Source organism: Strix aluco, chromosome 15 (assembly GCF_031877795.1).
Source record: "Strix aluco isolate bStrAlu1 chromosome 15, bStrAlu1.hap1, whole genome shotgun sequence".
Lineage (NCBI taxonomy): Eukaryota > Metazoa > Chordata > Aves > Strigiformes > Strigidae > Strix > Strix aluco.
Genome location: NC_133945.1, coordinates 3198353 through 3216040, shown reverse-complemented (window position 1 = coordinate 3216040; position 17688 = coordinate 3198353). Strand labels below are relative to the sequence as shown.

General features: G+C 37.7%; 1 protein-coding gene across 3 annotated transcripts in view; it reads left to right on the top strand.

The window, feature by feature from the left end:
• The window catches only part of CRAMP1 (cramped chromatin regulator homolog 1), a 49197-nt gene that overhangs the window by 7003 nt on the left and 24506 nt on the right, over positions 1-17688 (top strand). For 2 of the 3 annotated variants that reach the window (XM_074841428.1, XM_074841426.1), the window contains exons 3-7: positions 2854-3047; positions 4704-4857; positions 6567-6650; positions 9401-9449; positions 17124-17209. In XM_074841428.1, the coding sequence (XP_074697529.1) occupies positions 2854-3047; positions 4704-4857; positions 6567-6650; positions 9401-9449; positions 17124-17209 (567 nt within the window). The remainder of the gene's footprint in view (positions 1-2853; positions 3048-4703; positions 4858-6566; positions 6651-9400; positions 9450-17123; positions 17210-17688) is intronic. The other variant, XM_074841427.1, reaches the window with a different exon arrangement.

Here is a 17688-nt window from a genome sequence, read left to right as displayed (position 1 = left end):
TTGTGTTTAAAACAAGAAAGACTGTTATAAACTTCCCAGGATTACATTTGTCTTGTAGAATAGTAAGTATATATAAAGGAACAAAAGAGCAGTTACGAGCTTTGTAGGAGTGGAATCAGTGGAGTCCTTAGCATGTCCTCGATAGAACTGTTAATTTCATCTTTTACATACACCCAACTTTATAGTCTTATTAGAAGTTAAAGTCCTCACTGATACTTCTGCTTCTCATGCCTTTTAATAATGAAAACTTCATGTGTACCAAGCGTACTGCACAATCTGTAGAAAATCCTTGATAAGGTCTGAACTTCAGGCAGCTGACTTCAGGTTTTACTTATTTGAGTATGTATACAGTGATGCAAAAAAACCCCCAAACCAAACCCAACCACCCAACAAACAAACCAACCCCCCAAACCCTGCATTTGTTGTTCCTCTGAATGAGTTCTCAGAAAGTTAGAGGTCTGTGATCAGAATAGTAACTCGAATAGAATCCAGTAGCTGTGTTTTGATAAAGGACGGCTTTTGCCTTGGGAGCTAGTAGCAACGGGAGATTGTAGATTGAGATTAATGGGGACTAATGTGTTTGAGTTCCTCCTTCTCGATCGAGGATTTGAAATATTAAGATCTGCATTTCTTTACCATGCAAATTGTGATATTCCAATCTCCAGAATAAAGGAGAAATTCTGTGTCTTAAAGTTGTTGGTTTTCTTCTCAACCATCTATTAAAATGTTCAGGTTTTTCTTATGGTTTCCCTTTTTTAAAAGGATTTACCTTCACAGTACCAGAATTAAATTGCTTAACTTTCAGTTACTTTACCAGTGGCTGATGAAGGCTTTAGGAAGTAAAAGAAGCTGTTTATTTGAGAAGTTGTTTTTAAGGGCATTTTCTTCTAGATGTCAGACTCTTTTTCATGTTTTGCCTTACATGCTTCCCTGTGGTGACAGTAATTTTCTTCAGAAGGATCAAATAGTCATTCCTAGAAATAAAAGAAACATTAACCTTTTAATGGTCACAGTGTCATATTTTATATCAAGTAAATGTTTATTGTATGCAGGAAAAAAATGTACTTTCATGCATCTTACTCTCTTCCAGGTTTAATTTCAAATGTTCTTCGTAACTTGAACAAACAGCTTTTTTAGGATTTGGAGAAATACGGTTTTGTCATCCAAAAGAATTACTTTCAAATTGCAACTGAATAGTTACAGTTAAGATTTACATACAAGTCCTTCAAATCTCTAAAGCATAGTAAGCCTCTAACAGTTGATTCTTCTGACAGTATTTTTTAAATAATATTAGGATTATCAAACTGGTTCTTGAATGAGAAGGATAAAAACACTGACTTTGTCAGGCAAACAGACTGCTTCATGTAATTGAATTTGAACAGGTAAGTCAACTTTTTAAGCCTAAATATGAAAAAGAACTGTGCTAATGTGTGTAAAAGTTTGGGAAACTAGTTGTGACTGCTGTATTGTACAAGCTGGATTTATAAGCAAATAAACTAAGGCAAGCCAATTTATCATGAGATAAAACACAAACCATAAAGGTCAGTAACTGAAAAAATGAAAATGGTAATAAGCTTTCTTTTTAATGAGCAATGTATGTTCAATGTTAAAAGGCTCCCGTTCTATGAAGTACACGCCTGCATTGCTAAGGGCAGTCAAATCTTAAATAATACTTCTTAGCAAAATTGAAGAGAATGTATTTTGGAAACGCAAATTACTGAGAATGGTTACATTTTCATGAAAAAAAAAAGTGCACTTTTTGGGAGGTCTCCCTGGTTTCTGGATTAACATTCTGATAATCTGTTACAGTGTCAAACCAAGCATGATGTTTGGTTTGATTTCTGTTGTGAATAAATCACAGGTTTAAGGTTAGGGATAATGTTTTTGCTGATTAAAATGTCTTTGAAAGACTAATAATTTCAGAGGTGATTAAAAAAAAAAAAAAAGAGGTTTTTCCTTCTGAATTAAGGTGAGGGAATAGAATCTTACTGCATTATATGTAGCTCTCACCATCCTGCAGTTTCTTCATCCTATTTTCTTCCCTGTTCCCTGCTTGCATGAACAGCAAATTCTCTTAGTTCCATCAGGGTTTATTCTCATTTTAGCATTTCTGATACTTTTTTTTTTCCTGATCCATGTTCTTTGGGGTGCCGATAACTGACAAAGGTACAATCAAGATTATACTTATGTGCCTTTTTCCAAAAGCCACACCAGGATTTGGGGAAGGAGAAGGGGTTGGTACTTGCCGTCCTTGGGATACCTTGAAATATCCTAGATGGGCTAAGTGTCAGAGATGGTGCTCTTTATCCTGAGGATCAGATTCTGGAGAATACTGATCCGTTATCATGTGATGAACTAAAAGTAGACATCTTTCAGTCCTTTCTTTACCACGGTTATTTTGGAGGCAGTAAGATCAAGACCAAAGACAAGGATATGAAATTATGTATATTTTCTCGTGGCCATTAGTTTGCTTTATTGGTCACATCAGTGTTCAGCATCGCTCAGCAGTTCCTCGCAGCTGCAAGGGGCAACTGCAGAGTGCACCAGTGTATAAGCGTCAGAGTGTGTGGCCTTTTAGAGGTTGCTTTGGTATATTCCTGCTTATCTGTCTTATTTCTGCAAATACAAAATTAAGCCTTTGAAACCTTCCCCTTGTTTTTTGCTCTTTGAGATCTTAGTTCTCTAAAACAAACCTTGTTATTTGCCTGTTGTATTTCAGGTGAAATATCTTGGAAAAAACCCGATATAGATGGGAGTAGTGAAGAAGGAGAAAATTCAGAGTTCCTCCCTTATCTCTATCCATGAAATCTTCCTCTTGGTTTAATATTCACTCTGGTCATGTTTTTTTTGCAGCAGCAGATAATGGAGGGACTACATCTGGTGGCACATCAGGGATTCCTCCCAGCAATCCTGCTGGAAATTCCAAGTCAGCAGCAAGGAACCTGGGTGCCTCAGCTGGAGAGAAGGAGGAAGGGAAGAAGGTCAGACGGCAGTGGGAATCGTGGAGCACAGAGGACAAAAATACTTTCTTCGAGGGACTGTATGAGGTAAGCCTAGAGGAAAATAACAAGTTTTGATGGCTTCATTTAGTATGTGGATATTCCTAACGAAGGTTGATTCAGTTGAGATTTGCAGGAGCAAAATGCATCCATACACATACACATTTGTTTGGGTATATGTGTCTGTACACTTGGCTGTAAACCAGCTGTCAATCAAAGCCACATTTCAAAACTGTCAAGCTTTTTTTTCTCTTGAAATACTCAGGAGATATTTGTGAGTTTTATTCACGAATGTTTAATGTAATTTCAATTACTCTTCAATTATGGTTCTGTTTCAAATGAGAAATAAATAAATAATGTCCCTATCTCAGCTTTCGAAAGCAGCACACTTGTGCTGTAATTTTACCAAACAAAAAAATCTGTTCTATTCTAATAAGAATTGTAGGCACTGTGTTTAATCTTTGAGCATGAAAAGTTTTGAGCCAGTTCAGTACTAGGACTGAGAGCCAAAGAGAAGTTAGCTCATCTTATCATTTATGTCATATGATGTATTCCTGCTTGTCCTGTTCCCATGATTATTTTAAGGGTGCTTCTGTTACAAAAATACATACTAAAGGCAAAAACAAAGGATGTGGCGGTAGATTTTCTTTGCGTGTGTACATCTTTTAAATATACGGTTTTTTAGTGGTAGGCATGCTTCATGCGTATGTATTTTGTGGACAAAATGAACACTTAAACCCTTTTCTTTTTTAACTCCTCTGATTTGCAGTGATATTCCTGGGAATCATGTAATTATTAAGTCCCTTTATCACTAAAAGAAAACATTTTTTTGAATGCTGAGGAAAAAGTTCAAAAATGTGCTCTGTATTGATGGATTTGGGATTCAGTTTGGTCCCCAAATTCCATTCATTTTGTGTCACTACCTTTCAGAAGAGGTTTTCATGCTTTGTATTTAAATCAATTCCAAGCTTTTTTGAATACTAAGAAATTTTATGATAGCAGGAGTTCAGTGATAAGGTATATAAAATTAAGTTTTCTTCTTTTGAACTGCAAAGATTTTACAGGAATTGGCTAATTTTAAAGGGACACTTAAATGTCTCATTTTTATTTTTACACTGAGAATGAACTTCTGAATGACCTACAGTGTAAAAATGTGTTTTCTGTAAGAAGTTGTGGTTTGGGTTTTTTAAAATGTAATATTTTCCTTCATTATTTGAAACTCAAATTTTGTACTCCTAATAACCAGAACCTGAAACTTACTGTAAATAAAAGTGAAGCTGTTAAATATAATAGGGTTCTCATTCACCTTAGTCAGAAATGGAGGTAGGAGGGAGAGGGAGGAAAATGCAGAGGAAAGTAAAGAAAGCGAAGTGAGAGAGTCTGAATTTTACTTAGCACATTTATTAGTAAAGTTTGGGGGGGGTTTAAAAGTTTGCTAGCAACTTAAAATTTTTGATTTGAAACAATTCAAGAAATTGGAAAGTAATTTATTTGGCATCTGTAATGCATTTTATATAAAATAAAGTAAACCAGTCTCATTCTTAGGATGTTGAATTCTGATACCCAAGAATTTTGTTTATGACCACTGAAATCTAGTTTCCCACAGAGAACCCAACCCCACAGTCTCTCGTGTTGTTTGAGTGGTTGTATGACAAGATATAAGTTCGGTTTAGAGTATTTGGATTTATTTTATTTGTTCTTCAGCACGGGAAGGACTTTGAAGCTATCCAGAACAACATTGCCCTGAAATACAAGAAGAAGGGCAAACCAGCAAGCATGGTGAAGAATAAGGAACAGGTCCGCCACTTCTACTATCGCACCTGGCACAAGATCTCAAAGTACATTGACTTTGATAATGGTTAGTATGAAAAGAAATGGGCTTAGCGTAGAGCTCACAGTCTCATGAGGGTTGGAGTCCTCCTTGGAGTGCCATCGTGGAGGGTAGGAAAGGTGGAGATGAGAAAATACATACTGAATAGGATGTCTGTGAACTTGGCTTATTTTCATTAGCGTGGCCATGCGGAGGTTCATGTTTTTTGACAAGTACTTCTTAAAAACTGGTATTTGTGTCATTGCTTTTATATGAATTCACCACACCATTATAAATGCTGATCCTAGTATTAATACTGGGGAGAAGCCAGGTTCAAGGAAATGTTCTATTCTCTCTCTTAAGCTGCCTAAATCTTAGTCAGGCATGACTTCATCGAGCAAATTGACTCCAGCACTACTTTGCACTTCTTGGGGGAAAGTAGAAATAAATAAATAGTCTGATACAAGTGTAAATGGTGAAATATTTGCTCACACTTTAAATGAGCCTGAGATTATATCGTTGGTTCAGTAACTTAAGATTCTCAGTGCCATAGTCCCCTCTTCCCATTCTTTTCCCTTCTTCCCTGACTTGCTGAGTGAAATGGGAAGTCATACGAACTGCTAGTGGTGTTTTGTAACAATAATAGTAATATATGATCATTAATAATCGGTTTTTATCAGATGCATACTATTCCTTGAGAATTCAAGTCAGTTTGCGGGTAGCCTAATCTGAATAATGGGTTAAAGAAATCTATTTCAGAGTGAACAGATTTTACTAAGACACCTCTTTGGACTTTCAGGTTCTCCCATTAGCTTGTTGGCAAAGGTCTCCAAGGCTTTCCTATCCTGTTGCTATATTCGAAGCTGTATAAGTCATGGCGGTTTCATGGTGGTTGAATTTTTTGGTCTATAAACAACGCTCTTTAACATCAGGAAAAGTTTGGATAGTGAATTCATGTATGTGATTTGTGGCCAGAGCCTCATTAATGAGAAATGGGTATGACTAGAAAGAAGCTGAATGAATGCAAAGATAGTGTATGGTATAATCTCTTTATGAAATTGACATCTAAAACACCTCTCATAAGGTGTATTTTTGAGTTCCTTCTTCAAAACAAGACAGCGCTTTAAGATGAAACAAGTCATTAGTATTTTATTTAAAACAAAATGTTACAGCAAACACAGGATGGAAAAACTTCAGGAAAAAAAAAATGTCATGGAGGAACTTCATCTGTTTTCTGGATAACATAAAGTTCTGTATGTATACCTCTGAGGTCTGATATCTCATTAGCTGAAGGAATTTAAAAACTAGTGCAGTAGTCTGATTAGCTTTAGCATTGGTGGAAATATGTGTGCCTGGATCTTGAGATTAAATGATTCTGCAAGTCAAAGAGAACTGAATTATTTATGAATAGACAAGAATAAATATTTTGATCTGATTTGTAAATCTTTCCTTGCTGTCTTAGATATTTAGATCTATTAGAAATAATGTCTACGTCACGTGTGTTAATGAGAAAGGAGAAAAAAACCCTTGTAAAGTTGAATAAAATCTGTGCAATTCTTCATATAAAAATTTAGAATCTGAAATTTGCATTAAATCTCTAAAGGGCATTCATAGTGTTTGTTGGAACAGAACTTGGTCTTCCTTTCAATGAGATGTTTGTCTCATCATTGAAAATGAGTATCATTGAAATGAGTATCTACAATGTAGCTGTGTATGTGTATCTGCAGTCTGTATCTCACACCTCTTCTACTTTTCAGTGTTTTCTCAAGGGCTGAAGAAATCCTCCCTGGAGCTTTATGGCTTAATCTGCTATGGGGAACTAAGGAAAAAGATTGGGGGATGTGAGTATGAATTACTTAAAATTATTTTTATATGGTGGTATCAGAAGTGTCTACCCTTGAAGTTGGCAATGTCTAGTACAGTTTCACCTTTGAGTTATTCAGAATTTGTGTTCATTGTATTCTATTGCAGTGCCCTTTGGTATTGTTTTGTCATTAAATGTATTTTTATTTTTAAAGACATTCTTAGTCTGTTGCATTAGTCCCCTTTTTCTTTGACAGATTTCTTTAGCTTTTGCTATCTGTGAAATGCAGTGCATGTAATACCCACAGATGACAGGTAAATGTATATGCATCTTAGATTATCTGTCTGATTTATTATTCTTGAACACTAAGCAATTAAATGAGTAAACGATATCATCTACACCCACGATTATTTCTGCCTGTGCAATCAAAATCTGGGATGGTGCCTTTCTCTAAGTCATTCTCTAAATCTTTACTTATTGAACACTGAAGATGAAAAATCATTATAAATCATAGTCAGAAATAACAACTTTACTGGCTAACCAAGATGCATTCTGACCTTGTAATCCCTGAGGATGGTTTTGTCCGTAAGGATGAGTGTAGACAAAGGAGTATATGCCATACCAATGCTCCCCCATTTTCTGGGAGTCAATTAGTTGCATTAGCAAGATATCTGAGCTTAGGCTTGCTACCATGTTCATAGAATCACAGAATGGTTCGGGTTGGAAGGGACCTTTAAAGGTCATCTAGTCCCACCCCCCTGCCATGAGCAGGGACATCTTCCACTGGATCAGGTTGCCCAGAGCCCCGTCCAACCTGGCCTTGAACGTTTCCAGGGATGGGGCATCTACCACCGCCCTGGGTAACCTGTGCCAGTGTTTCACCACCCTCATTGTAAAAAATATCTTCCTTATACCTAGTGTGAACATCCCCTCTTTTAGTTTGTAACCATTACCCCTTGTCCTATCACTGCAGGCCCTACTAAAAAGTCTGTCCCCATCTTTTTTACAAGCCCCCTTTAAGCACTAGGAGGCCACTCTAAGGTCTCCCCGGAACCTTCTCTTCTCCAGCTTGACCCGCCGCAACTCTCTCAGCCTGTCCTCACAGGGGGGTGCTCCAGCCCCCTGAGCATCTTCGTGGCCTCCTCTGGCCCCGCTCGAGCAGGTCCATGTCCTTCTGATGCTGAGGGCCCCAGAGCTGGACACAGCACTGCAAGGGGGGGTCTCAGGAGAGCGGAGCAGAGGGGAAGAATCCCCTCTCTCAATTTGCTGGCCACGCTGCTTTTGATGCAGCCCGGGAGATGGTTCCCATGGTCTTTATGACTTCCGGACTAGAAAGAGCTCTGATGCTGCTAGCTTGGAGAATGGGCAGAGGAACATGCACTGCATGTGCTAGTTCAGGCACATACACCTTCTTACCTGTGTGTTTTTTTCATTTGTCCCCAAGCTTTTTGTAGAGTCAGTGTTGTATCATAGTGCATCTTCTACATGTGTTTTTAGTTTGTGAGACATGGAAAAATCATCAAAATACCTTCACTTCTTTGTAAAGTCATACTAGGTGCAAAGTGAAAAAGGCAAGAAAACTTTAATGAGTAGATATGTACAATTCCTAATAGAACCATGGTATTTTGGCAGATTGTTTTTTTACTATATTATTTCCTCAACTGGATTTATTGTAATGTGTCATGAGCGAGACTGTTGTGAATGTTCATACTGACTTTATTCTGTTTGTTCAAAGATCTCCAGTGTGCTAATTCATATTGGAGAAGCAATTTTGAACTGTTTCATGACAAAGAAGGTGCAGAGGCAAGAAAGATTGCATTGTCAGTAGAAATCAGTGTTAGTGTTTCTTCCCTATATCCACATCTTGTCTTAAAAGCATCAACAGACCCTCCTTGCTATGACTGGGAATAAGGTTTCACACAGTCACCATGGCAATGCATGCACACTTTGTGCTTCTGTCTTTTTATAACTTTGGTACTTGGTTACATATTTTACCCACTATCACTTGGAAGATTCTAGTCTCCAAGACCAAATGGGCTTAAGCTTCAAGCCTCTACACCCAGTTGATGAGAGGTCTGCTCTGCAGCTGGTGAAAGTAGTTTCTTTCTCTCGTGTTTTGGTTTGTTTTTTTTCTTTTTTAATTTCTCTTGTGGTATTCACCCAGTCCCATCTTCCCAGAAATCGAGATGACTTACATAGAGCTATTGAGACACGAAAGCATGTCAGGAATACTTTCAGCATTGCCAGAGGGAGATTAATTGTTCAGTAAATAGATCTGGGCCTAACTGTTATGGGGAATATAAATCAAGTTGCCATAATGTCTATTTAAATTTGTGCTGTATAATGCATAGAAGAAAAGTGTGGGTTACATGTGCATTTTATTATTTTTATTTACTTTTTTTATTGCATTCAGGGCTGTGAGGGCTTGATGCTTTCATTATGCTGTGCTGCCTTAGCAACAGAGATTGAGCAGGAAGATGAGGAATCTTTTTTTTTTTTTTAATACTGCAGCGTCAGATTAATGCCCAGCAATGCAAGATGACTGTAGCACCTAAACTAGGGTCATTTAATCCATGAGTGAAATACAATTTTCATGGCAAGGATGTAAAGCTTGCACATTATGAAAATAGAAACTTTTCAGAAAGGCTATGTTACAGCACATTTATGCACATTAATCCTATGTGAGAATAAAATGTAATAGCTTTGAAAACTGAACAGGACATGTAAAAAATCATGATTCTATCACTTTAAATCCTAATTCACTGTGTTATCCCATTTCATGTAAAGGTATGGATGACAAGAATGCAGCTAAACTCAATGAGCTCATTCAGGCTGGGTAAGTAAGAATTTATTCCTGAAACTCTTAAAACTGGGCTATTCAGCAACTTGATTGTTGGTCATCCAGAGTCTAGGGAGCATTTTGTACTTTTTTTGAACTGCAGTTTGACGTTTTCCATTCTTAGTTTTGTATGGGCTTTTTCTCCCCTTTTCCATGAAGCCATTAAATATCATTAGTAGGAAATGATGGGTGAAGAAAATAAGGTAATGAAATGAGAATTATTTACAGAAGTTGTGGCATTATAACTGTGTTGATTCACTATAGGGAATATAGAATCATTTAGGTTGGAAAAGACCTTTAAGATCATCGGGTCCAACCCTTACCCTAACACTGCCAAGCCCACCACTAAACCATGTCCCTGAGCACCACATCCTTCAAATACCTCCAGGGATGGTGACACAACCACTTCCCTGGGCAGCCTGTTCCAATGCTTGATAACACTTTTGGTGGAGAACTTTTTCCTAATATTTAATATTGGTGCAACTTGAAGCCGTTTCCTCTCATCCTGTTGCTTGTTACCTGGGAGAAGAGACCAACCCCCACCTCGCTACAACCTCCTCTCAGGTAGCTGTAGAGAGCCATAAGGTCTCCCCTCAGCCTCCTTTTCTCCAGACTAAACACCCCCAGTTCCCCCAGCAGCTTCTCACAAGACTTGTGCTCTAGACCCTGCACCAGCTTTGTTGCCCTTCTCTGGACACGCTCCAGCACCTCAATGTCTTCTTGTAGTGAGGGTTCATCTTCAAACAGCTCTCCCAGCAGTGCTGATGAGTCCAGACTTCCAGACCTGAAACAACACTTCCAGTACACCATAGGCCCCAGCCCTCCAATTGCTTCTGTATCTATTTGACTTTAAGAACAATTATTCTATTTCACTCCAAGAAAGAATTACGGGATTTGGGGGTTCAGTATTGGCAATGTACTTTTAAAATACAGAAGGGGTTAGAAGTTTCTGTACTATTAGAAATGAGGAAATACCTGATATATTTGTATGTAAAATTTTCTGAAGTAGTCTTGCTTTTAGAATTTGTGTATTCTAAAGTGAAATTTCTTTCAAAGGATATTATTTTAAGGAGTGTGATCAGCACTCAGCAGGAATTGGTCTACCCTAATCATGTCTTTAAAAGCCATTTCAAAACAGTGTTATTTTCTGTTACAGATGCCTTTTTACTTTAGGCATTTGTGCTTTTAGGGTGCTTCACTGTAGCAGACAAATTATCAATGTAGTAAACTTTACTGTAAACAAGAGGGAGAGTTTGCCCACTCTGCAGCTGCTGACTTCTTGACTTCACATTATGTAAAATGAATACTTCTTGTTGCATCTTTCTGTTGTTCACAAACTGAGTTTCCAAATGAGTGCTTTACAGTTTATTAACCTTCCATCTCCTGGGAGATGGCACTTTGTGCAGTGTGCTGTTGTGTTGCAGGTCTTGAATGAGATTATTTATGAAATCACTTGTTCATTCTTTTGTTAACTGTGAAGTTTGAAATTAGAAGGGAAATTGCCATTTGATTTGGGTTTTGTACAATTAACAAAACCTTAGCAGTAAGTTTTTTCATATAATAATATTATTCTTAAAGCAAATGATTTCTTTCATTTGGAGTTATCAGTTAAAATGGGCCTGAGATGAGCCTTTTTTTCCCTAGTGTCCTGAATATCTCTAGAGTTCAGGTTATAGGCAGTCATTTTGGTCTTGTGCTGGAGAGCTTTTCTAATAATGTGTCATCCAAATAGACTAAACCATAATAAATGAGACTCTTCTAATTAATTGTTAATGGAGGCTCATGATTTCTATGAAGTCTAGGTGTGTATTCTATAAAAGGCAGTGTTGTAACAAACCATTTTGAAAACAGGAGTCTTTGCATTGAAAATATTAATGCTAATCTTCTAATGAAAAACTAGATTGTACATAATATTAACATTCTTAGCCAGTTCAGAAATAGTTGCTTTTGTATAGGCTTTTTGTCTCCCAGATGGAAGACACATCTTTGCGTCCATTTTTCTCCTGCATCTCTTAGGCCATTTGGTGGCTAAACCTTGTCAGTTGAAGAAGAGTGAACTGTGCAGGGAAACAATGTTCACATTTTCGTCTTTGTTACCACCTGGATGTTGACACCATATGAATTAATCCCCTGCACGTGCAGGGCAGCCTCATATTTCACACAAGCAAACACATTGCCTATATCTCATTAGATTAAATTTTTCATCTTGCTCAGTGATGTTACAGTTCTATGATCCCCCTCTCTTATTTTTAAGCAGTTACTTTTTTCATTTCCTAAAGCGTTTCTTTCAAGTGTGATACTTCTTTTCCTCTGAGTTCAATGTGCTTTGTAGGGCTTGTCACTGTGTTGAGAGTCTTGAGTGAAAGTGAGTCCAAAGTGATTAAAAATAGGGAACGTGAACATGCATTATTCTGATGATCTTCTGAAGTACATAAACATTAGCCTCATTTAATTGGTAAAAATGTCAACAGAGGCTAAGATTGTGAGGAGCTACCTGGCAATTAATTTCCAGGACAACTCTAGACCCTGGAGTTACACATTCTGATTCAGTGCTTATTTTGTTTGTTACATATAATTTCTGGCTTTCTGTAATAATTACATGGTGTATGGAGAAACAAATGACCCTGTGAGGTGCTCATAAGAAAACCATATTTAAAATTGTCCTAGTTGAGGTTATAACCCAGGTCACAGATACTAAATAGTGCCTGAAAACTTAATCACTTGGCTGTTCCAAGTAATGGCAAAATCTTTAAGAAATGTCCCTGTTTGGTCAGTGAAATTAAGGCCATTCATTGCTGTATGTCTCTACTTGTCTTCAGAATTGCAGTAACATGTAAAATCAGGCTAGACAATAGCCTTTGTTACAGTTGTAGTTTAATGAATTGGGGATCTTTTAGAAAATAGATCAAAGTTTACATATTTATAAATGCAAGGAGAAGGTAAGAATTCCCTCAGTTGTTGTAGCTGGTCTGAGTAGTTTAGCATACTCATGTCAACAGTGGCCCACATGAGCTGCTTAAAAAAGTTTTCAGAATCACTAAGCAGGACAACTATGAAAACAAAGCTCCCTTAGAAATTATAGGGAATCTGAATCACTTTCTGTCCAGTCCTTTGTTGATAGTTTTTTATTACAGCAACAATATGTCGCTGGATTGTGTGATGAGGATGTATAACAAGAAACAAAGGTTTGTGGAAGTATATCAGAACTGCTCAGAAAGCCATTTAAATAAACCTAAGCTTCTTTGTTTTGTTTCATTTTTAGGAGTGAAACATTTTTATTTAGCTTAGGTTTTGCAACAGTCTCTACATTTAATAAAAAACTACATTTGAGGAAATATAAATATTTTCTGGATACCTTTGTAAACCTGTAGGATTTGTGGATGAGTTAAAAAAACCCCACCAACACAACAGACATGTAATTAGAGAAATACTGTAAATATGCAATAGTTAAAGCACAGTACTACTCGGTGTCTGTTAGCATATGTGGTTTTGCCCCCCAAGCTGAGAGGTTCTTAGTATCACAAGTAAGACTGTTAAAGACAGAAACTTTTAACAGGTATGGATTGATCTGTCTGGTTCAGTTCCTGGGTGTTCCTTGTGTGGAGTGGGAGGGATCATTCATGGCTTTTGATTGCCTTGTAACAGCTGTTTGGCATACTGAGGGGGAATTTGTAACTCCTTAAAAATCTTGATAATAAAATAGCAATTCATCTTAAAAAAATTGTGTACAAACCCAATTGTTTTAAGTAGGCAGAATAGGCTCTTGGTGTCAAGTTATACTAGTAGTTCTTAATGCATATTCAGTAGAATAAGATTTACCATTTTCGGCATTTGAAAACATCCAGAATCTAGGTAAGAGAAGAGGAGGAGATAAGTATTTTTAAGCTAAGAGTAGTTCTGTTGCACGCTGCCTTCTTTTTACTGTGCTTTTCTTTTTAAATTAGTAGAACTATTCTTCTTCCAGCCTCCCAGCCATGGATTTCAATTAAGAAACTATAGTCTCTGAATATATCTAATTTTATTTTCGTTTAAAGAATAACTTATTATCAGACTCTCCCAAGATTGCTTGAAGCCCATCGTACTTTATAGAAAAGGGAATTAGGGCAATTATTCCTGACTCTGCAAGCAGAACACCTGAATGCAGAGAACTGGGATGCTAGTTCTAAACATGTTTTAGGGAACAATGAAAATAAAAGTATTGATTGCTGCAGTCATGGAAGAGTGCTGTAGTGCCAGGGCAAAGACTTCATTGTGAAGTTTTTAACATTGTTACGTCAAATTTATGTGTGCTCTGTGTTCCTTCATTTACTGGACAGTGTACTTTGCTTGCTAACTTCTAAACTCAGCCATTCTCGCTCGGTACTTGGGGAAATACAGCAGTTCCTGCTCTTCTAGGGCTATCAGCAGTTTTGCATTTGGTTTTTTTCCTCCAATATGATTTTTCTCCTCGATTTTTATATTTTTTTAATCTTTTCTGTAATATACTTATGTTTTTTTATTTATTTTCTGGCTTTTATCCTAGGTTTTGGTGGGTGGGGTTTTTTTCCCCCCTCTGCCCTTTAAGCACAGCTACAAATGCAGCCAGGAGCTTATGATGCTGATCTGTTGGGTTTTGTGAGCTGCTCCGTGGTAGTAACAGATAGTGGGTATCTGTAACCCAAGGTGTAGCTGAGCAGGTGGTGGACAAACTGATCAGGAACAACTGCGAGGAAGCCTGACTCAATAATAAATGCTTTATGACCAGCTAGTTAGGCTCTTTAAGGGAAATAGAAAATATGAAAAATGAACAGCAGTGCTTTTCTTGCTTCTTGATCAAATTAGCTGAGCTGTTCTAGGTGGATCAAACAGCCTTTTGAGCATGCAGGCCCTTCTTTCAGTCACCTTCAAGTCATGTGATGGAACAATTTCCACAAAGCATGTCTGTTTTATATAGTCATACAAGTTAATCTAAGCAGAAATAATGTTTCTCACCACAAACCCCTTCTCACTTACGCCCTTACACTGTCACAGTTACAATAATAATAATAATGCTATTTCTGACTCTTCACTTGCATGCAGCTACTTCAAGGGCACATTTAAAAGGTGTTGCAAAAATCAAGATGCAGAAGGAGAGTCTCAGCTCATACAAGTAGTTAAAAGAAGTTGATGTCCTAAAGTAGTGTAAATTTGCATATTAATAACCTGTTTGAAGATGCATGGAATTACTGGATTTATTTTCACTGGCTTTACTGGATTTTTGTATGAGGCTACTATGAAACTGTGTCTTCCCCTGGAACAGGAGAGAACATCTAGGCATGTCTTCACTAAGTAAGGAAGTCATTGCAGCAGTTCTGGTTGCTGTAATGCTGTAATCAACTGCTTGCAAGAACAAAGACGACAATAATTTTGGCATATTCATGCAGCAGCATTGTTCTCTGTACAACCGTTCTATCATGTTCCCAGACTTTGCATTTCTAGTGGTTGGGTGCATTTGTGTGTCCTATCATCCCAACATGAGCTTTATAAAATCACTTACAATGCTGTGACAGACAGCATTAGTGGTAATAAACATAGCTTGCATTGAATCCCTGTAGTTAAAGGCAAAAGGTATTTGTGGTGAATTGTGAGGGATGTGCTACTTCAGTGTAAAAATATGTAACGGGAAGAGAGATTTCTAGGAGCTATAGTAAAAGGTGAAGACTTTTAGTCCTCATATGTTTTTTTCAGTTACTGTTCTTGGAGGAAATAATGATAAGCACCAGACAAAAAAATGTGTCTCGAATTTTTATTTACTGCAAATTCTCTAGGTTCTGCCCAATCCTTCCAGTTTTGTACCAGGCACTTTTAGACTAGGCTGATGTTTCTGGCTGCTGGATGAGACCAACGTTTGGATTCATGAAGAAAAGTGGAGATTCTCCACCTAAAGATTCAGACCTGAGAGGGAAGTTGTCCAAACACTGACCAGCTGAATTTGAGAGCAGCATCTGTAGTCAAGTTTCCTGTCTTTATACAGTGCAGTCCCCGTTAACTTGACATAAGTGAGTTTGGGTTGATTCCTACTGATCTTGTCCTCACTTACATTGAAATTTGGTTTACACAAAAAATCCAAGAGGGTGCTAGCTGCATAGGATTAAACTTGTTTTCAGGAGATCTATTTTCTAAAAAATGCTGATTTTCTGATAAAATCTTATCTGCACTTCAATATAATGACAAGAGGCTATTGAGCCTCACGCATTAAGGCTGAGGTGTCCAGTGCAATGACCAGGAGGAAGTTTTACCTTTCATGTCACTGATTAGCTATTCACGAGTGTTACTATGTTCTCCTCTAAGGGTCTTTCCACTGGCAGAGATTGTCTGTTGTACTTGGTGGGACCTACTGTCTTCAAACAATTCAAGTTAGAGTTAAGTTGAAAGAGGAGAGGTAACAACAGGAGAGGTAACAACAACGCTTCTGTTGGAGCAGCTATAGTGTCTGCTGTTGCAGACATGGAAATAGGAAGCACTATTTAAAGCCAGGCAATAGCTCTTGGGACTTTTTTATTTTCTCTTTAGTACTGTTGCTAGTTTCTCCACAGTACTTGAGAGCCTTCTGTTTTCATTAGTTGGGTCGTCACTACTTCTGTGTCAGAGATCGTTAGAAAGAGGGAGGGCTAACATATTCCCTTTAGCTTTTGGTAGCTCAGTGTGCATTGAGGGGATCTGCCCTTCCAGCCCTGGGATATTCTGAATCTGTAGAAGTTCACAGTTTAGTAACTGAAACTTTTGAGCTGCTTACCTTATCGACCCCTTCTCAGGTCTGGCTTCACTTCTGCTGCCCTTCTGCAAATTTCCCTCTTAGCAGTGTAGACAAGCACTCTTTCTGCCTGATGTTGTCTTCCTTACAGCATAGGAAAAAATGAGATCCTGCTGTAGGAGTATTCTCCATAATTTCTTTCATTTTACTTACAAGGACTTGTGTTCAATCCTGCTGCTTCTATGCTAGCTGATCCTTATTGCTTGAAGTATTAGGTAATAAATACTGCAATCAGTAACTTTGTTGGTCTCAATGCCTGCCTTTTAAGTCTCTTAAAAGAAAACAGGGCTGACTGAGTGAAGAAATCAAATAGTTCCACTGTGTGAAAACAAAAATGGCCTCTTGCTTTTAGGGATCTTTATAGCTGTTAATGTGGTATTGAAGCTAAAAGCCAGTGAAATCATACTGTAAAAGTTACTTTGTTTAGATTCTGCACAAGCTGTTAGACCTCATTTTTGCAACAGATGTGGTGTTGATATTCCAGAATGGAAGACTCTTCAAAAACTTCAGACTTTTTCTTCCCATAATTAAGAGTTAGGAGTATAAAGAGGAGAGAAAAGCAAAACCACTTGTCTTTTATGAAGCTGTCTCTGAGGGTACTCTTAAACTGAAGTAACATAATTCTGTTCCGCTTTATAAAATAGCAGTCTGTCTCCAAGTGGACAGCTCAGTGTTTCATGAAAGTCTGGAAGAGGAGGGTCACAAGAATAGTATTTCTATAATGAAAAGTAAAGTGATAGAAAAGATTGAATGCTCTTGTGAATTTGTGCTGCAAAACCTTACATTTCTTTGTTCATGCCTATAGCCATGATTGTATTTGACTCAGTGTCCCTAATAGGTAGGTATTCACAAACTTTTGCTAATGGTGCCTGTAAATACTTCTCTTTCAATGTATTCAGGGCTACGACCGTTCGTTACAAAGGCAGAAACCTTCGTATCAAAGCTCCGATGTGCAGGGCTTTGAAGAAACTCTGTGATCCAGATGGTGAGTAAGAGATGCTGGAACTTGAAAGCACTTTAACAGATGGTCGGCAGAATATGAGAGAGAGTAGGTCTGTTTTGATGTGTACATCACTGGCAGGGGAATTTGTGCTATTTCACATTTGTGTTGGGCACAGATATGTCCCTATTGTTTTACTTATCCTGTTTGCTTGTATAAACCAAATCACTTTAGGACCCGCCCAGCTCTCTAAATCTTGGAGTATGTCACTAGCTAAATTGAAAAGGAAATAGCTACACTAGGCAATATCACTACTGCTTTAGCAGTTGTGCTTTCACTGTGTGTGAAGTTTAGTCCCTTATGCCGGTGCATAAGCTGGCATTGAGCATTTGAGGCTTTTTTTTTTTTTTACCTTCCCTAGTTCAGCTATGTGTGATTTTTTTTTTTTTAATTGTTTTTATTCCTCTTGTTTCCCCCCAATAAGTAGAATCAGTGCAGTCTAAAGGTCTGAAATACTGTACTTG